This window comes from Tachypleus tridentatus, chromosome 3 (assembly GCF_004210375.1).
Source record: "Tachypleus tridentatus isolate NWPU-2018 chromosome 3, ASM421037v1, whole genome shotgun sequence".
NCBI lineage: Eukaryota > Metazoa > Arthropoda > Merostomata > Xiphosura > Limulidae > Tachypleus > Tachypleus tridentatus.
The window spans coordinates 14367916-14390467 of record NC_134827.1 but is presented as its reverse complement, the minus strand read 5'-3'; the positions used below and the strand labels follow the sequence as shown (position 1 = coordinate 14390467).

The following is a 22552-nucleotide window of genomic DNA, read 5'->3' as shown; positions in this document are numbered from 1 at the left end:
TTTGGAATGTATGGCCATACTCTGCAATTAAGATAACCTGCCTTGATGGTGACAGGCAGATGTAATTGTGAGAATGAGGACATTGGTTGGCACCATAATTCCATCTTTGCGAGTAGAGATATGCCTCCCTGCAGAAACTCCTTGGGTGGAGAAACCGGCGAGAATCTCCTACTCTGGGATGTTATTCAAATCCCTCTCAACAATAGTTCTTCATGATGAATTCAAAGTAGTATGAGGTGTAACCTCAATAGGTATATCCCAATTGCCTTTGAATACAAGAGGAGTTCACTGTGTTGAGATGTGGATGTTTCCACCAATGTCACCAGATCAAAGCTTCTTTACTGACTTTGGAGAGCCATCAAGTCCCTTCTGAATGAAAAAGGGAGACATTTGCCCTAAAGGTTTGTCTGAAAGTGAATGCAATATAAGAAAATAAGGTACAACAGGTGGTGAGGATTGCTGCTCAGAATCTTCAAGACGTGGTCGTTTACCTGTAGACTGTTTTTTCACTATTTAATTAATATTTTTAATTGGACTATCCATAATAAAGAAAGGGAAATTTTGGTGCCCACCCCCATGAAGCCCTACGAGGGGATGTACTACAATGTCAAATTAGGACACTGCAGCAACGCCAGGGTTTTGTGAGCACTATACCCAAACACCAGCACCAGATAAAATGTCCACAACACCTGTTGAGAACACCCAACACTGGTACTTGGTTGACCCTAGTCCTAGTAGACCAGCCGATTGACCCAAGGGGGGCCACCCCAAGGCCGCCCGTCTACAGGAATTCAAGGCCAAAGTGGTGTGTTAGGGTTGGACCCCTCAACCACCAGGATCCTCTCTTCCCATTCACGGGCTGCCACGCAGGACAAACACGTGGGTGGATGTTTAGATCACAGAGGAGGTAAACTGAAAGAACAGAACCTTCTCCAGGAAGCCCCCTCACCACGTCCAGGAATTCACACCGAGGTGTATTATGGGATGAACAGAGAATTATCTTTGCTTGAGTGTCTCGGGTTTCAGCCAAACGTCTGTCACATTTTAAACAAAAATGTTTGTGCACTATAAACATTTTAAAGTAATTTTGTATGCATCAAATCAGAATCTATTCAATTTTACTTTCTTATCAATACAGAATTTCTAAGTGTCCATTTACAAAGGGACAGTCCCCCGCTAGTACAGCGGCAAGTCTACGGATTTACAACGCTAAAATCAGGGGTTCGATTCCTCTCGGTGGGCTCGGCAGATAGCTCAATGTGGCTTTGCTATAAGAAAACACAATACAAAGGGACAGTTTAAACCATAAAAACTTATATTCTTATCCTCATAATTACTCCTTTATTATGTGTTTTTACTTATCGCTTGTTTCGTAATTACTGGCTTTCCAGCCTAGCTTTATACAGCTCTTTATCTAATGCTTGTTAGTTGATCTACTAACGCTGTAACTGTTGTTTAATGACACATATTCCCACGAGCTCTCTATCTAATTCTAATGTTTGTAGCTCCACTAATCTGGTAGCATTTCTAGCAGTTCGAGGCCCCTTGTTCCCAAGGGTGCATATTTATTGTAGGATTTAACAAACAAGTACGATCCATATTTTTTTTTCTGGAATCATCTCTTAAAACTGACGAAGACCCAATATAACTACTCAAATTGTCATCTTCAAATAGGCTTCGCAAACTGTTAAGTCTGTAATTAATTTATAGTTGAATTACATCTTTTATTTCGATAATATCTTTCCGAAAAGTAATATATTTATTTTGTGTAAATTGGTTCACTCTCTCTAACAAAAACTGTTCGATTACTGTAACTATTGCGTTAAGCAAAGAAATTGCACAATGGGCTGTCAGTGCTGTACCCACTGCATATTTAGCATTATGAAACCTCAGATTTACTTCTAAGCCACCAGGGAGGTGAAGATGTTTCTTTAAATGTTTGTCTTTTAGAGCTTGGAAGCAAATAATTTTATTGAACTTGCAAGAACATGATATTTCACAGTAAACATTTTTCTTCTATGTATCACAGAACGGCTGGTATGGGTATTAACACTTTTACTGATTAGGAGAGAACAACGTTTCGACTTTCCTTATCAGTAAAAGTGCTAATAGCCATACCAGCCGTTCCGAGATATATTTTTATTTCAAGTGGGTTTCTCGCGTCAAGAACTTTTCTTCTTTCATCTTATTGTGTTTAAATAATCTGTGAAAAGCCATTAAAATAATATGATTTTTACTTTGATTGTTAGACGTTCAATTCACGTTATTAAATTTTCATTGTTCCAAATTAATTATATCCAGACCCAAATAGTCTTTGGATATTAAATTTTAGGGCCATTTACTACTACTTTTGAAACAAATTTTCTTTGGATTTTTATACAAGTTCCATTTATCACACTTGGTAAATAGACCCATATAGTTTGTTTCGAATTTCGCGCGAAGCTACACGAGGGCTATCTGCGCTAGCCGTCCCTAATTTAGCAGTGTAAGACTAGAGGGAAGGCAGCTAGTCATCACCACCCACCGCCAAATCTTTCCAACGAATAGTGGGATTGACTTACACATTATAACGCCCCCACAGCTGAAAGGGAATGTTTGGTGCGACGGGGATTCGAACTTGCGACCATCAGATTACGAGTCGAGTGCCTTAACTACCCGAACATGCCCCATACAGTAAGTAGTATTGTGTGTAAATCTTTTAATGTTAGCAGGCATTTAATGTATTGCGATTTTTTTTTCGGATTAAAACATTTATTATACAGTGTATTAAAGTAGTGGTTTATCAATGATAACTATTCCTTTTGATTTAGAACAAGTAACAATATAAATGTAACACAGTGACACATGGTAACCGTTCCCATTAATCTAGACTTGCTTTATGTTGTTATTAAGCACAAAGCTACACAGTGAGCTATTTGTGCGTTACACATAACAGGTATCGAAATCAGAATTTTAGCGTCTTAAGCCGCAAACCAACCGCTGGTGAAGGGTCATTCGTTTAGAATAAGTAACGTTGTTTAAAATAAATGTGTTGCAGTGAGTGATATACATGACCAGTTAATTTTCAACAAACACTGTTTAACATAGAATACGTTGCAATAACTTATCTATAGTAACTATTTCTGTCAAATTCAAAACAAGTAGCATTGTTTAATATAGAATATGTTGCAGTGAATGTTACCCATGGTAACCGTTCCTGTTACTTTAGAACGATTGTTGAACGAGAAATTGAAACTAACGTTGTTTAATATTTATGAACAGTTACTATTGCCCATGACAACTGATAAGTTTGAACATTACATTTAACTCTCATTGGTACTTAGAAGCAAAATTCTGATAACCTGGAAAATTATATATACATTTTAAGAATTTTCTTTTAATTTTTATATAAACCATAACTGTTTCAATATTAACAATTAATTAGATTGTAGTGTTAACAGAAAGCAAACAAAATCAGCTGGTTAAAGAATTATGTTCCTGCCAACGGCAAAGTATGACACACAAAATGTTTGTTTATCACAGATTTTATGTCAACAGCTTTCATCAATATGGTATACATTACAAACATCAGGCACTAAGATGCAAGGAATAAGACTGTCACAGTTTGTCAGAGGTGGCATGGTAAAAGTAAATTGATGAGTTAATTCAACAGGAGGTATTCTGTAACAAACTTAAAAAAATAACAAGAAAAAACGAACATAACAATATCTGATAACCTGCAGTACATTGATAACTTTCATGAAGTAGGGAGAAAAAATACTAAAAAAGATTTTTTTTCCCTCCCACTGTGCTGACCTAAGCCACACAAAACCTCACAGTACAAGATAACTTGTAACCTAAAATTTATATAAAAACCCTTTAACAATAATTAAGTTAGCAACCAGAAACATCCAAAGATTGTTATCTTTGTTTTACAACCACTTTACAATGTAGTCATACAGGAATTACACTTACGTGAATTTCAATTTTAATGCCTGTGGAAGTACACTGCAAGTTCTTGGGTGTGGCATTAATACTTTTCACTCCAGAAATTTTTGAACTATTAAGCAACATGGATAAATCATGTGATCACTCAATCAGCTATGAAGTAATGACTTAGTAGAGGAAGAAACATTTATTCAACAAACAGGTGATTCAGTAAATATTTTGGTGTTAACCTAGTATAGTTTCAATACACTTGGATTGTTAATTTGGTAAATGTTGAAGTAATTATGGTGTATATACTGAAATTCTGATTCAGTAAAACTACAGATATAATACAGTAAACACTGCTGAGTCAATCTATTGTAAAGTTATGATTTCATTTAACGTGTATGTTGAGGTGTTGACCCAACAAACAAAATGCATCAATTTCATGGATACTGAAATACTGATTCAGTAAGTCTTCAAAATTGATCCATACATTCCAATAAATACTGAAAACTTAAATTCTGCAGACACCAAAGGTTTTAACCAAACAAAAAGTAACAAGCTATTTCAGTAAAACTGACATGAATCTACACATAAATTGAAGAGAGATGAAAAACATACAAGATGAACTCAATACATATTTAGTGTTAATTCAATGTTAAAAAATAACATTTTTAACAGATACTGGGCACTGATCTATAAAACCCTAAAAAGTTCAGTCAATTATTACCAAATCATTGATTTAACTGATAAGAGTAATTTCAACAGATAACCTTTACATGGTCCATTAAATGGAAATGAATACTGCAGAAATATGCTGGGAAATTTACATGTTACTATCAAACAAGTAATGTTTAGTAAAGTTTAAAATGCTGGAAAAATAACAGAATTCAAATTGAAAAAAATTATTAAGTTCAATTATGTAAATTCATAACTGAACTTAAAATAAAAATATATTCAGCAGTTCTTAAAATACTTAAGTTTAAGGTGACAGGACCACATAGTGAGTAGATATGATGTGCCGATAGAAAAAATCCTGAAGAACCAAGCAGAAGATTCCTTTTTCAGTGTATTTTTAACTAATGATTCGAGGAATGATCCCAATAAACTAAATACCTATTCATGAAGCCACTGAAGAATAATTAGTTACCAAATAGTTAAGCCTGTTAAAATAGCAAAATTGATTTTAAAAAAATTTGTAGATGCTTAAGTATACGTGGTGGTGGATGATAATTTGACTAGCTGGAAGTAACAGTTTCAGCACTGACTGAACATTTGCTAATGCTGGAACTAGAAAACTAATTCACTGTTTTCTAAAAAAAAAAATAATCAAGGGACAGTATTGTTAATTTCAATATTCATACAAAGGCTTAAATACTGGAGCAATAACTCAGTATAAATTTTAAAAAAAATCATTTAGTAATTACAACAGAAAATCTATAGATTTTAACATATTGAATTAAGTAATCAAGTAACAATGATAGAAGAGATTTTTTTTTCAATAAATAGAAGAGTGATTCAAAATAAACTTAAGCATTAGCACTGAATCTACAAATAAGTAGAAACTACTGTTTGTCAACAGAATTAGAAAATGGATAATTGTTTGAGTACTTAAAACAAAAAGATTCACAATATATTAAGAGACTGTCTTGTAAAACACTACAGAAAACAAACAAGTTTGTTAATTAATTAAACTCATCCTTCATGAACTGTGGTATTTCCTTAATCAAAGATAAGGGTGTTACAACTTCATTCTAGTAGAACTGTTCATTAGAACTCATACACAAATTAATTATTTACCCTGGTCCATTCTCACCTACATACTGTACACTTTATATTACACACTATACTCGTACAGGCAGAAATGCTGCCCTTGTTGAGAGAGAAATATGCATCCAAGTATACCACCACTTAATTCTTGGAACAATTCTTTGTACATTCATTTTTCATTCCAAGGAGCTGGGTTGGTTAATGTACAAACAGAGAAGAGAAGACAGACACAGTATGCATGTCTCTTAACCCTTTCTTTGTGCTAGTCTTCTTAGTGTTTCACCACAAGTGTCTTTTAACCAGGACAGCGTGCAGAACACTAAAGGTCTACAAGCTTGAGAAAGAAACCTATTAATCTTTAAGAGGCTAAGATCTATCTGATGAACTGGCTTGCCGGCTATATTTGCCATAATTTGACTTGAAGTAGTCATCGTTTGCCATCCCAAAAACATCAATACGATCTTCCTTTCTGTACTGGAGGCACCGACGAATAAATTGCTGAAAAAAAGGAACAAAAAAAAGAGAAAAACTGATAGCAGTAATATTAATTCTATTTCAGGTATTCATGAACATTGTTATAATAATTAGAATTCATCATTATTAAATTCCTCTTGCATACAAGTTAACGTGTTTTAATAATTATAGATGGAACACTCTCACACCACATTAGCAATTAAAAAGAAATATTTGCCTTTTCTCATTCTTTTATATTAAAATTAAATGATCTAACAATTTAAAATTCAAGTGACATAAGGTAACAAGTTAGTCAGCTGTGTTCTACATAAAGGCTAATATCTGTTGTGATGTTTTAGTAGAATTTTCAAGCAAATATAAATTTTAAATAAGAATTCAACTAGGCTCTTCTTTCACATTTATATTTCCTACTCATAAAAATAAAACAATTAACTCTGCAAACGTTTATTCTACAGAGTTTAAGATTAAACATACAGTGAATGAATTACTAGGAACAAGTTATAATTTTCTTGAATGTGTGATGTAATATTGGATTATCAACTGGTATATTTGTCTTTTAGCAGGAGCTTTTAACTCTAGTAACAATCTAAAAATGCAAACTGGACATTACTGAACTGCTTTTGTTTTAAAAAGCTTGTAGTATCAAAGTGAATTACATGTTTTGAAACAAACGATTAAAATTATTGCACACAAGTCATCACATAATAGAGTAATTAAAGTACAGACTGTTCTGACTCATTAATATCACTTGACTCTCTCTACTTTTCCTCTTTCTGAACTGAAATGACTCACTTTAAATAACTCATCTGAAATACTGTTATAATTCTTCCTTTCAATTAAACAGATTTAATATTTGTATTGTGCCACATCAAAAATTTAGAAAATAGTTTAATTGCAAGTTGGTGGAGAGAAAATGATCTAACTTAAACTACTTAGGTTGAGTTTGAGTAAAATATTAGCTTCACGTCAAAGCAATCTATGAACATATATCAGAACTAAAAATATATATCTAATAACAAGCACAGTTAATTAAATAGAATGTTCAAACATATATATATATATGACTTGTAAAGTTTAGAATGCACTATTTCTTCAATTGGGTATCCTTGCTGTTAACAATATTTTCAATTATAAAAGTAAAGCTTGTAAAAAGGAAAATTAGCTACTGGAAAAGTGTTGAAGTTAAAAGATCCATTTATGTTATTTTTCCCTTCAGATATATTTATTCTTGCATATATCCACACATACACACACTTATATACATTACATTAAATCACAATATTGTTACATCAGATATGCCTTAATATAGCTTATCAGTTATTTTTTAATACAGGAAATTACGATAATTTAATTCACAACAGCATTGTTATAAATATTCTTAAGTTTGTCCCATAAAATTATTCTTTCAAAGAATCTTCTTTCAGGTAATCCACCTAATGAAGACTTGAAAGCACTTGAAAGTTTTGAGGTTAAGATAAGTTTCTCTTACTATGTCAGGATGAAAACACTAAATTCAGGTAATTAGGCTTGTCTCAGCTCACCTGAGCCATATACTTGAACAAATATTCAGGAGAAAGAGAGGGGAGTTGTGAGTTTAACAACTATTAAGGCAGGGCTCTTAGTTCTGTCTAACATTAATTTCTAAATAAAAGGGTGGAGGTTAGAACTATTAACCTGTTCAGTGCCGTAGATGAGATAACTCGTCCAAGCCGATTGGTAACACAGTGCCATAGACGAGTTAATTTGTTCTCAATAATACCTATCTTCAACGCTAGATGTCAGCACCATACATACATTTGACCTAATTACAAATTGTTTCACTTTCAATCCAAAATGGCATCACGAAAAAGGTTACAAAATGAAGAAGCATTAGAGTTGTATTTTGAACTTGGTTCGGAGTTGACGTAGCAGCTGAAATACTTGGCAGTCAACAGGTTAAGGTTGGGTTATTACTTCTGTTTAACATAATTTTGTAAATAAATGGGCATTTAAGAACAATTAAGGTAGGATTATTAGTTCTGTTTAATATTATTTTATAAGTAAAATGGTGGAAGATGGATAGTTTTATTTCTACTTTAAGGTTGTATGTGAGCATTACAGGCAACTGTTTTTCCACAACTGGCTGCAGACAGTAAAAAGCAGTAGGAATTGAAATGCAGTGGGTGTAAGCTCTCAACTATTAACTCTTATCTGATTTTTAATATCTGCTGACTAGTTTGACCTCAACATCTGGATTTTGTCTGATAGATGGAATATTCACTGTGTTTGGGATGCTATGATCAGAAACATTATCTGTTATGATTTAATGTTGACAACTAGCACTGATAATGGAAAATGATTGCTTAATTTTAGCTCTACTGTAATGTTTGTGTGTGTGTGTGTGTGTGCATGTATGTGTTAAGCATGATGTTAAAATATTTTAGTTACAGTATGAACTATTACCTTAGCTTCATTGCTAACAACTGGCTTGGCAGGAAAGTCAACATCTGTAGCTTTTAAAATGGTGTTCTCTTCAAGAATAGTGGCCTGAGAAAGGTTATGACCAAAAGGCTACAAGGAAAGCAAAATATGTTTTTCTGTCAAATAATGAAAAAGATATGATACATATATAACCATATTTCTTCTTTAAAGCACAGTTCTAAAAAAAAAAAACATTATGTAAAAACTGTGGAATTTACTGATGGTTTAACATCTCAGCTTTTACATACATGATGTAAACTGAATTAATGAAATTAAATATTAATGTTCTAAATCATAATCTAGTAATGACCAAAAACAAAAATAAACCAAAACAGTTTTGGTAAAGAGATGTAGACTGTCTAAGCTTCAGATAAATTAATTATAATTGTGAGCCATTCAATAACATTAAAAAAGGGCTACAACAATGAAAGGAACTAACTTATTTCAAAAACTAAACTTTTCTGTGATTAATATTATGCAACACTGTTAAAACAGCTGTAGTAGCAATGTTAAAAATAAAGCCCTCCATACAGATCACAGAAATATTTAGTAACTGTCACAAGCAGGCAAATACTACTCAAGAAAGGGAATATTAGTGAAATTATTAGGACAATATAAAGCAAGTTATCTAATGAAAAATATTATTTTAAATAAGCAAACATTGTTTGAAATTGTAAGAAATTCATAATTTTTTTAAAATTTTGATATTAAAGTATCTGGTAGAAAAGGTTTTATCAGAAAATGTCAATTTTTACATTTAGGGTTGTATTTTCAGAGGTACAAGAAACAGGTTGGGAATTAAAGTTGGAGATTACAACATTGATAACTTGAGATATGCAGATAGAATGGTGATAAATGCTCAAGATTAGAAAAATATTCAAGAAATGGTAAATATTCACAATAAAAGTAAGAAAAAAAAACATTGTAGTCCATGTGATAAGGAAAGCAAAGGAGACAAAGATGAGTTTGTAGTCCATGTGATAAGGAAAGTAAAGGAAGATAAAGAATACAGATGCTTGATGGACTCATAAAATAATTACAGTGGTTGAACACCATGACAGAGAAAAATGGAAAGACTGATTGTCAATGCCTGAAGAAGAAAAAGCAATGTATACTCTATTAACCCTGTTACCAAGTACATCCTTCACTGGGCATGTCATAAGGTTTTAGTGGCACACATTAAATATTTAATAATCTACTTTTTGTTGACATCATATCAATTAGTATAGCATAAAATCTTAACTAATAAGCCATATTTAATAGCATACAAGTTTGAAGTTCTTAATTTTGTAAAACAATACTTTCAAAAATCACGAATTTTCCTTAGTGTCACATTTTCTCTCGACATCTCTCCAATACGTAGAAAATTAAACATAAATTACTCACTATAGAGTTGTCATTGCTCAAACAAACCATAATTTTGAGAGCCTTCAATTTTGTTGGTTACAGAGCTGTCATGTAGAAATTGAGACCCCTCTTGCCTCACCCAAATTTCACATCCTCTCTTTCAGAATTTAATAGTTCTCTCTCTTTACATTTAATTAAATATTACTTATAACAAATAGAAAATCAAGGTTTTCATCTATCAAATGAAATATTGTATAATAGTGTTTTCTGAATGGAGAACTGCATAGTTAGAAAGCCAGAAAAACTGTGGGAGTTACAAGAAGTTGTCTATTTTTTGCATGTTGTTAGTCTATATTCTTTAGTGGATTATTTAATTACATAAAAATTATCTAGTGCATTACTAACATTAGTATAAAGTAGGGTTAAGTGCCACTGACAACAAGAAAAAACAAGTGAGCAGCACCTAAGGTTAGTAATTTGATAGTGTAGAATGAGCTCCATATTCCTCAAGTGATTTACAATTTAAAATGGCAGGGAGTGGTAGTTAGTCATGATTCAAGAGGCAATAAAACAATGAAAGTTAATTATAAATAGCCATATACTGTTACCAGCTTAATGCTACTTAGGATAGATGAGTGTAGTTTCATATTGCAATTCAAAGTCATTCTTGAAAGGAAAAAAAAAGGTAATATATATTTACTTTGGTTTTTCTTTATTTTGGTCATTACAAGGTTGGTCAATTTGAGAAAAAATAATAAATAAAATATAAACTTTTCTGAAAACCATAATTTAAAATGTATTTCAGAGGTTTTATGAAACCTATAAAGGTTTTAAATTAGTACAAAGTGATCATTGCTCAGTCAAATTGACCAACCCCATGTTAAAAAAGCTAAAATGTTAAAAAAAATATATTCATAAGTTGATAAAAACAGTGCAAGTTCTCAGTTGCTGTGTTGAATAAAAATGTACTTTATACATCAAGTATAGCTGTTCAAGAAGCAGGAAATAATGTAGAAATATAAAAAAAGTAAAATAAAAAAAAATTATTATGACTAGGAAAGTGTGAGCAGCAAATGAGGAATAAACACTGATACCTATTGAAAACTGTCTTACCTTCCTACCATATAGACACTGGTAGAAAATCACTCCAACACTCCAAACATCAACTTTGGAAGAAATTTTAGGAGGAGTTTTGCCAACAACAAAACACTCTGGAGGAAGATACCTAAAATTAAAATTAAATAATTAAATAAAACTATTCTAGTCATTTTTTTTTCTAACTCCTTCTGGTGACCTATAGTTATAATTATTTCTCTTTAGGAGTGAGGTAATTCTTTGAAACGTTTTTTGATGAATAGAAGTGCCAAACACATGCCTACATTTTAGAAGTCCATATTAGCTTTTCTATGCAACAGGCATCAGAAAAAGGAAGTCAGTACAAGCTTTTGCTTTCTTATAAATTTTCACAGATTTATGATTTATCCAACTTAAATTAAGTTTCAGTCCAAAATAATTACTAACCATAAAAACGAATTTGGTACCTGGAGTTAAAGAGCCTCTGGGAGAAAAAATAAAATTGAAGACTACAATATGAGCACTTTCCTATCAAGTCTTCCTAATAAAATTGTATTAGCTAGAAAAATATATGAAGTTAAAATCTTGTATTTTATTACAACACATATAAGTACTGATCTAGTTACAAAAATTATCAACATTGGGCCTTGGTCAGTGTAGTCATTACCATCTTTAATGTACACATTTTATATCTCAAGTGAATTTGAGGTTCATCCAAGATATTTAAACAACTGAGTTAGCAAAATTAAATACAGATTTATCCAAAGAAGTGTGATGAGCAGGTACATGTGTAGCACATTAAACATCAAATACACAAAAATTTACTACAGGAAGAGATCAAGAAAGCAAAACATGAAAATTGATTTGTTTTAGACTTTGCATTTAAAGAATTTGTTTGGCTTGTTTTGAATTTTCTGCAAAGCTAAATGAGGGCTATTTGTGCTAGCCATCCCTAATTTAGCAGTGTAAGACTAGAAGGAAGGCAGCTAGTCATCACCTGCCACCACCAACTCTTTTACCAATGAATAATGGAATTGACTGTCACATTATAATGCCCCCACAGGTGAAAGGGTGAGCATGTTTGATGTGACAGGGATTCGAACCCAAGATCCTAAGATTATGAGTCGAGCGCCTTAACCACCTAGCCATGCTGGGCCGTGTATTTCAAGAAATGTTAAAGAATTTGTCTTCTATTAATTTGTACCTAATCTTGTTTCCCATGATAAGAATAAAGTTCATATTACATTGCTACCAGTTTTTGGTCCCATTAAGATTTGACATAATAAGTTGCTAGTGTTGCTGTTTCAAGATAGCAGAAAGTTGTATGCAACAAAATATGTTTATTATTCTCCCCTAACCTTCTCAGGTTACGAACATTGCAAATACGTGCATCGTTTAATGAACTCTATCTTTGATAAACTTGCACTTTGTTTACCAAATTTTGGATACTTTTTTCTGCACTGTTATCTGTGAAGGAATTAAACTGTAATAATTAGTCACATATTCTCACCAATGTTTAGTGATAAGAGGCAAACCTTATGCCTGATTACCTTCAGTGATATCAGCTCTCATTCTGAAATGCAATCAGTGTATTCTTAATACCTGTCATTCCTTGTGTTTTTTTAGTTTTCCAAACAATAATAATAAATTTTACCCTGGATTAAAATAATTTGTTTCTTCACAGTTTATGCTTTTTCATTTTTATGGTTTATAATTTCTTTCAGAAGCACTATTTACATATATTGTTGAGACTGGTATAAACAAAACAATGAATGTTGAGGTGTTGGGACTAATTTTTTCTGTCAACACTGGCCATTATTTGATTAATTCAACACTGAGAAAACAAGACACTTTTTGTTGTAGTATAGATAATCAAAGAGTAGGAATTCATAATGTAATTGATAAAGGCAGCATGTTGTTTTAAGTGGTTAGCACTGCACACAGTTATTGTTTCACATGTGGAAAAAATGTACTAAATAACTCAGTACAATATTATTGTTCATTAATGAATTTTGTAATAGGCTGATATAAAGAAACCTTTCTTCTTTCCATTTACATAATCTGGTTTACTACAATGGAAGAGCACATACTGTATATTGCAGTTGAAAGAAGTCTGTCTTAATAATTCTTTGCTATGCATTTATGATAACAGTTATCCTATTGCATGTTCTTAGACATAAAAAATATTCCATACAACTGACCAGCTAGTCAAATTATATATGCCAAGCAATAAGTCCCAAAATGCAAGAATACGAATATAGAAACCTAAATATCCAGAACAAAACTGAGCATTCAGTTAACGATACTTAACATTAAAATTGTCAAACCGGAGTTATGACATTCACAAAAAAGTTGAAGATGTCAAAAGCCACAGTCAAATTACCAATATGTCCCAGCACCCTGAGAAGTTAGGTCCATGCCATGTTCAGGGTTGTAGTTTTCATCATCCATGACTTTACTTAATCCAAAGTCTGTGATCTTGATTCCTCCACTAGTTGTTCCACTATCCAGTAAAATGTTCCCTTTGGTGAAAAGAAAAAAAAAGTTCTTTGAGTAAGTGGGGACAATAAACACAAAGTGGCCTACAAATAATGGAAACATTATGTGAATATAATGAAAATAAAGAATGCATTGTCTTCTGGTAGGTAAATATGTGGACAATTCACTCACCAGGTTTGAGATCATAATGAATGACTGGAGGTTTGATTTCATTCAAGTACTTGAGAGCATGAACAATTTGCATGATAATACACCGGCTTTCTTTCTCTGGGATGCTTTTGTGCTGTTTGAGGTAGAAATCAAGGTCGTGGCCACTACAGTAACTAAGTACTGTGCAAAACCTGCAAGAGCAGTAAAACAACAAATATGAAGAAACTAGAGATATAACTCTAAAAGTCTTACAAACAGTCTTGAGAAATGACTACCAACTAATCTATAGCAACACAGAACATACACAGGATGTAGCAAATCATGCACAAAATATATGTTTAAAAGATATACCTTACATGGGGCCTATAAAATAGCACAAAGTGAACATTTAATAACTTAAATCTAACACTGGACCAAGAGATCTAGGAAAATACAAGCCTTATGTGCAGTCAAGAACAACAGACACAAAGTGATCTTTTAAAAAAACAATACAACTGAATATAACAGATGTAGACTTTTGTGTGTGTGTTTTCTTATAGCAAAGCCACATCGGGCTATCTGCTGAGTTCACCAAGGGGAACTGAACACCTGATTTTAGCATTGTAAATCTGTAGACAGCAGGGGACAGACTTTTGTAAATATCTTAGAAAGTTCTAATAAAAATTTAATCTGCTTCATACAAAAAACCTAAATGCAGTGACACTGAGGTGAATTGCTTGAAAAAAAACTGAATGTAATAATATCCTACATAAAAGTAATATTAAGTGTGTACATTCAATATAAAACTTTAAAATGAATGACCAAAAGCACAAAGATAAATACAGCTTGAAGTATTAGAAGTTTTAAGTTTATGATGCCATTGTAGTGAAATGGAACAAGTTTATTCCCATAGGTCATGTTTTTTGTGTAAATATTAGCAAATTAAAGCAATCCATGCGACTCAGTTACAATACTTTAAAATAATTTAATATTTCAAAGTTCCTTACTATTTATGTTAATCTGTAATAGGTAGGTATAAATTTGAGTTATTATAAAACCAGATAGTGAGTTTTGAAAAGTGTTCATATAGACTAAATTTTACATAAACAAGATGAACTGATAGTTTTATCAGAAAACACAATTAATATAGCTTTCGATTACAGTAAAACTTTGATATGACAATACCATTTACGTTTTACTGCAACTTTATAATCTCATAAAGATACTTAAAATGTTAAATAACAGTACTTCAGGAACTAATGAAAATATATAGGAACACAGACCATTAAAACTAGAGAAAAAACATTAAATATGAAAACTTAGTTTAAATTGTTTTAAGCAAATGTTCAATTTTAATCAACACCTAACTTAAAAAATAATGAAAAAATCAGCTATTGTAAGTATTGTTCATGAAAAGAAAAATAGTTTATTTTCAATTAATATTCTGATATTTTCAACTTACGAATTTGCATCAATCTCGAACACATCATAGAGTTTCACTACCCTTAGGTGATCTAAAGCCTTGTGGATGTTGTATTCTCTTAAAGCATGCCTATTGAGATAACATCACTATAGCTAAACAATTTTTTTTCTAAAAAAATATTCTGAAACTTGAATGGATTTTCAAAATTAAAGTAACAAATGAAGATATAAGAGAAATTGCATGCAATATTTCTTTTAACTTGATTAGGAACCAAAATATCAACACATATATTAGTTCTGATTCACAATACAATACAATAAATAAATGAATTGCAATACCAACACTCCACAGCATCTTAATGTTATTTAATGCATTAATGTGGTAATACAACAAGACAGGTTATTAAAATCAACATTAGATGCTTCTAAAATTACTTTTTTTATGTCTATTTCTATACATATTTGGCATGTAAATCCAGGACATCATTGGGTAAAGCACTAATAAATTTATATAATTTGTTACTAAGATTGAGGGGTAAGCTAACTTCATTAAGTAAAACCAATCTAAATCTGTATCATTTGTTACTTAGATCAAGAAGTGAGTTAATTAAATTTAGAATAAGTCAATGTATCTAGTAAAGCACAAGCACATCATTCTTAATTAGATCAAAAACTACTTTCTTCAAGCATGTACATATACAATGCTATCATTTTCTACTTAGATACAAGGTTAAGTTAATGTTATTATACAATGAACCAATACATTAGGAATTCTACTTAGATACAAGGTTAAGTTAATGTCATTATACAATGAACCAATACATTAGGAATTCTACTTAGATACAAGGTTAAGTTAATGTATTACACAATGAACCAATACATTAGGAATTCTACTTAGATACAAGGTTAAGTTAATGTCATTATACAATGAACCAATACATTAGGAATTCTACTTAGATACAAGGTTAAGTTAATGTCATTATACAATGAACCAATACATTATGATTTTGTTTCATTTTAAACAACATATTAAATTGGTTAACCAGAATATTAAAACAACATTTGCCAATAAATTCAATGGTAAAGTTGATTTATTCACAAGAAATTGGTTAGTGACGGTATCTCCAATTAAATCCATGGTAATATTAATATATCTAAAGAATGTATCAAAAAACACCCATTTATCTCAGAATTCATTCATACATAGTTTAGATGTTACTTCGGTAAACATGAAGTCTCACATCATAGGTATCAAAGCCTTCAGATTTACTTACTGTTACATAGCATTTTGGTGAATTTTTAAACTATCATTCCTGACAACTGATGACATCTGGAGTAAGTCCTACAGTTAATTTTTATATTTATTCATATATTTCAGTTTTATTAACACAGAAGTAAAAAATATTAAAGACATATTTACAGGTGATTTGCGTGACTTCAAATTCACTTTTATATTTCTGCACTGAAGTAGGTAAATGAAAAGGTTTGAGTTCAGTATAGTTATAAATATACTCAACATCTTCTATAACTGTAGTTAACTATTTATGTTTCAATACATTGTGAGTTACTCCTAAAAGTTTTAGGATTTCAATCAGGTTTTTAATGTGTAGTAAAGTATAAATGATAAAGAAACATATTTTTAAGACAAATATTTGTCAATGTAAATCACACATGTGACCAAAGTATTGAGTTGAAAATTGTTATATAAAACAAATAGTAAAATTTTTTTAATTGCAACATAAAAGAGGGTTCCTTTGGAGATTGACAGGCTTCAATGTGATTCACCAGGTATTAAAACACAATGAAATAGATTGATATGATAAAGAAATCATTGTTTTCTTAGGTGTTAAATGAACTCAGGGAAGTCATTATACTTCAAAGAGCAAAAATATTTGTTTGTACACCATGTTTATTGTGTTACAAGAATTCTGAGACTTTTAAAAACAATGTAATCACATTTTTAGAAAAAATGAATTTTTATTTGATTAGTAAGTTTCAGAAATATGTATTCATATGTTCACACCATGATGTGTAGAAGTGCTGAATTCATAAGAATATGAAATCTTCAATTCCTTTCACTATATTTGAAAACTTACTTTATGTAGTTTGCCTTCTTATCATCCTTCCAGTCCTTGTTTAGTTGATGAATCTTACAAGCTACATAACGCTGTTCCTTTAGGTCAAATGCCTATATAGACACAAAGCATATAAACATTAGGCTGAAATAGTCTGATAATATCTGACATCACTTACAGAATCATCCAGTATTAAATAAAATTCTTATTTTATTAGTCCATATGAGAAAACTAACCTCTATAAAAAACATAAAAAGCAATATATCATGTGAAAATTGACAATTATAGTATGGTGAGCAGATATAATTATTTCATATTACAGGCAAGGCTTTTTATTTACTTAAAAACATCTGATGCAATACCTTCCAAGTAATTATGCACTCATACAGAAATGGAATAACACTGAATGTTCAGGTCATGCAGGTGACTTACCTTGTGAACTTCACTAAATCCTCCTTTTCCAAGCAAAGTTAAGAGAAGATATCTTTCATTTAGAACTGAATGATTGTTAAACCTGTTGAAAAAAAGTATACATTATTGTTATACAAAATCTCATTTTCCAAACAAAAATGAATATAAAATGTATTTTTTGAAGATTTACAGTTTGTTTTTACAGCTAAATAATTATTTAAAGCTGCAAAACTTTGTTATAGATAAAATTATAAAATCATTAAACAGTACATTCTCAACAACGGGATTCAATCAAAAATTAAACTTTGGAAAATGTAGCAACATGAAAATTGGCTGTTTAATTGTCAGTTAATAATCCACTTTTTACTTCTTACATTTTTCAAGTGCTATCAAATTAATTAATGAAGTTATTATGATATAGACACACACACTTAATTAAAAAAAAGTTTACTGTTCAAAACAGTACTTTATTTTATTTCTTTATGTGAAACTGATAGATGGAGTATCCCCACTGCAATGTGGGTCCTATTCCGCTGTCACCTCCAGAACTTAGGGTACATTCTATATCCCACATTAATAGCCTGTACTCTGGGATCCTTTCAATTGGTGCTGTGTTTTTTGTTTAGCTTGTTTTTGTTTATATGTATGTATTAAATCATTTGGTTTAAAAGGAAGATAAACAAGTAAGGCAGTTGTATACACATTTTTAAATCAGTAGCCTTGGGCTTTTTGACTATATCATCTTTCAAAAATTGAAGGTACACATGAAAAATGACTATATTACAATGCAAATCAATTACTTTTGGATATAAGTTATAGTTCTTTTAACATTTTATACCACTGCAGCCATAAGATCATATACTATCCTATACATTTGGTTGGCTGTACCTTGACTGGTCTTCGTTATGTAGTCGTTTCAATTCTCTAATGTGAAGGTTTCTCTCTCTCTCTAATTTCTCTAGCTCCAATTGTAAATCAGCATCCTCTTTCTTTAGTGCTGCCTGTCTTAACTTGAGGATCTCTTCCTGTTCATAGTAGTCATGCCAGGTGCGTCTAAAGGTGACATGTGCATATATCATGGGTAAAACAAACTAAGAAAGGCAAGTTAAAAAAAAAAAACTTTCAAAATACTCTGTCTTGGCAGAAGTAAACTGTTTATAAATTAAAGAACATTCAGAATTAGTTATTGAATGCCTACGTGTAAAAACAGCAGCCATTACAATAAAACCAGTATCACTATTCTGCTTGCTCGTGATTTTTATAATAAATTTTGTATCCTCATATTAAATATAAATTTGCTGTTTTACTTTCTTTTTGTTTTCAAATTTGAAAATTAACTTTCAATATGTTGTTATAAGTGAAAGTTATACAAATGTAAGAGAGTTGGAATAATGAAAGAAAATATTGAAGTTTACACTTTACAGTAAACTTTTGTAATATGTTGTTTTCATGTTCTTTTATTTCACATCTGGAGATGTAATGCAAATTCAAAGGGATGTCTACAGTGGGCTTTTTGCTAGGCTGTTAAAATACATTACTTACAGATTGTTCAGTTATATTTTACATGTAAATACTGATGTGTTGACCTCAAACAAATATGTGAGTATATCCATAGTTCAAGAGTATTTTGACACACTAATACCTATAAAAACTGCGTATGTGAGAATAAACAAACATCAGTTAATTTAACATAAGACAACTAATTCTGAAAGTATTGTTCGAGAACATGATGTATTTTTGATGTTTATGTTTCTTCTAAACAAAGGGGCAAAAAGTTTAAGATCACAGGAACAAAATGCAAGATTAACAAATTTAAATTAGATTAAAACACTGCTATTTAGTTCCACTTGTTTACCAAAACACCATGAAATAAAAAATTTAAGCAGATTAACTTCCTAATTTTTTCTGAATAAAAAGTTCAGACTGCACAACTTTCAATAAAGAAAAGCAGAGCTGATATCACCACTGAATCTCCTCTGCTTTACACCTAAGTTGTACATTATTACAATAAGTATGATAATACTAGTAATTATTAGATAATAAAAATAATATCAATCACAAGAATAATTTTACTATCATTCATCAATAGTGTCAATAACTAATAATGGTCCTTAAACCCAAATGTATTTTCCCATGTACTATTTAAAAATTTTTTTTTGATAAAGTTTTAAAGAAGCTGAAAAAATCTTTCATCTTTACTTCTTTTCTTCTTGGTGCCCTAAGGTTAAATGTTCTGTATTAAGATCTTCTATATCTTTGCTATATCCAAATTCATTATATTCTAGACTTGTACTGTTGTTACCAGATTTTTTAAATTTTTGTGCAGAGAACCATGCTAAGAAGTCAACTTATATAGTTTTTCCTGAACTTTTGTTGTTTTACTTAAAAATTTGTTTTTCTTGACCGATGTTCTTTTCACTTTCTCTCTATTACCCTTATTTTGTTTTTCACCTTTGTACTGCTTACTTTGTACAAGAATATTTTCATTGTCTTATCAATCATTTTATACCATTTCCTCTTGGCAAAGCAATCACAGTGCACTTCTACGAAGAAAATGTTATATGCACAAAGTTTATGCACCATTTATACAATATACAAACAGACTTGGTCAGATACAAATGTTCATATGTGGATTACAACCAGAGATGCATGGCTACCCAGCCAGGTATTGAGCTATGTGGTGATACTCAAAGTCAAAAACAGCCAAATTTGGGTAAATGAAAATAGCATATAAGCTCTAATCCTTGTAGCAACTTATGCAGTACTGAATGTTAGTCAATAATTGGTTTAGTTGAAAAAAAAATGTTCGAGCAACAAAGACTGCCTGCCTGCTGAAAGTCAGGGATTCGTGGCATGGCTTGAGAAACTGGGGCAAAGTATTAACAGGCATAATGATCCTAAAATGTGTCAAACACCCTGTTTCTGTATTTACTTTCACTGGCCACAGAAATTGCACAGATATAGTAGGTAATTTTTAACCTTTCTATCTCAACTGAAAACTAAATTCCAAAGTTGTAAGTTTCATTAAATTTCCACCATATATACTGTTGTTGCCTTCAGGTTTTTCAACTCAGTTCATTACTGCTTTTTGCTGTCCTGCAAAGTTTAATTTTACCTTCTTTTTGTAAAAACTTACATTTCAAGTTGAAAAACAAGGTGGACCATTTTGTAAAGTACCCTCTTTGTTTCACCATGATATCTAGGAGTGGGATTTCACCCAAGATGATGATTGGAACCAAATCATTGAAAAATCATTTCACTTCATTTCACAAAGAACTCACAAACATGCAGAATGATGAAAGTAAAAACAATAAGAGAAAAATCTTACAACAAAGATGTCACAGCTGAAACTATGATGGCCAGGAGGAGCAAAACACAAAATCTCAAACAATATTTTCAAAAGACAACTCTTCTACAGTTCAGCTAGATAACCAAACATATTTGAGAACTGAAAATGAAGTATTCTAACATCTAATCATCAACCCAGAGTTTCATTCTTGTCTATTGTTCCAATGTCACTTTTCTGAATTTGCAATCTCCAAACAGAAAAATTGAGAATTGTACTTAAAGAATCTCTCATGCCACACATTAGCATTATTACAGATGCATGAACTTCTGATGGCAACCCTGTGTCCTATCTCATTGTCAATGTTTATTGAATTGACCGAAACTGGGATCTACGGCTCATGCTACTGTCTCTTAAGCAACTGATGTATTTTCAAGTAGTTAGAGCTTACAAGCATGCATAAAGCTTCTCAAAAACAAGTAAAGATGTATTAAAAAGAATAAACTGAGGAAGTTAAAAAAGGCTCAGTTACTTGTGTAATACACAAACAAAACCTTTATTGCATATTACTAAATTGTTGAGGCTTACTCAATATTTATGAATTTGTGCTATTAAAAATTAAATCTTAGATTCATGGATTCTCTGAGAAAAAAAATTAACCCATGAGTGTTCAAGGTTATCCACATCAAAAACCAAAAACAAGTACTTTTAGTAAAACCTAACATGATTTTGTAGATACTCGGCAAAAATCTGTTTGAATATTGGCTATCTTCAATCTTCCAAAAATCAATTGTTTCAACAATGAATGCATACAGCACAAAGAAATATTTAACTGACTTCAAATATTCACCACTTTAAAAAGTAACATTAGTTATTTATGAATAATACCAGAAACTTGTTTTAATTTTGTATTATTTCACACTTGTGTCTGTTTTGTATGAAACAAAAAAATGAGAGAACAATTACGCAAAATTAAAACAAATAAATTACCTCCAAACTTTTAAATCATCTGGAAAATTTGGTGATTTTCTAGTCTTATCTTTGACTTCCACATTGTTTTTACCTCATGACACATAAAATGATCCAAAAGCATGCACAAGAAGTAAGCCCACAACATTTCTTTTTCCAACTTTTGCATACACCTTACGCACCATTTAACTATTCTTCATTTACACCTCAAAAACAAACCTATCTGTATGAAGTTAATTTGGTAAAAATATATTGAATCAAAAACTTAACATCTTGAGCATCTAATTTACAATATATGTAGTAACTTTACTGTTACTGCACTAGGCACAGAAACTTGATGTATTCTATATGAAAAGTTTTACTGATTGAAACATTAGTACACATCTAGCATAGCAAAATTCTTATTTAATAATACTTTGATCAACATTCACAACTTGCCTTTTAGCATTATTGAATGATGGTAAAATAAAGCTCCCAAAAATGGATGCAATTGACCACCTTGCCCCCAAAAAACCAAAAAACTGTTATAATATCAAACTGAACACTAGTCAGTTAAATCTAATCAACTTGGAATATAATAATAGTCAATGCTTAAAGGCTACCATCAAGTTTTGGAGTGCTAACTACCCAACTTTAATCTTTATAATAAGGTTCCAACTGTTAGTGCAAGTAAAACAAACAAACTGCAGATAATGAATCCAAAGTGTTAACACCAGCATGCCAAATT

At 31.2% G+C, this 22552-nt stretch overlaps 1 protein-coding gene across 6 annotated transcripts in view; it reads right to left on the bottom strand.

Annotated features, from left to right (window-relative positions):
- Positions 1–3508: 3508 nt before the first annotated feature.
- The window catches only part of LOC143246390 (serine/threonine-protein kinase tousled-like 1), a 77025-nt gene continuing 57981 nt past the window's right edge, over positions 3509–22552 (bottom strand). For all 6 annotated transcript variants that reach the window (XM_076493020.1, XM_076493015.1, XM_076493016.1 and 3 more), the window contains 9 exons: positions 18459–18623; positions 17592–17673; positions 17181–17272; positions 15125–15214; positions 13705–13874; positions 13418–13556; positions 11074–11185; positions 8596–8703; positions 3509–6177 (listed from right to left, as the gene is read on the bottom strand). In XM_076493020.1, coding sequence (XP_076349135.1) covers positions 6046–6177; positions 8596–8703; positions 11074–11185; positions 13418–13556; positions 13705–13874; positions 15125–15214; positions 17181–17272; positions 17592–17673; positions 18459–18623 — 1090 coding nt within the window. In that variant the 3' untranslated portion in view covers positions 3509–6045. The remainder of the gene's footprint in view (positions 6178–8595; positions 8704–11073; positions 11186–13417; positions 13557–13704; positions 13875–15124; positions 15215–17180; positions 17273–17591; positions 17674–18458; positions 18624–22552) is intronic.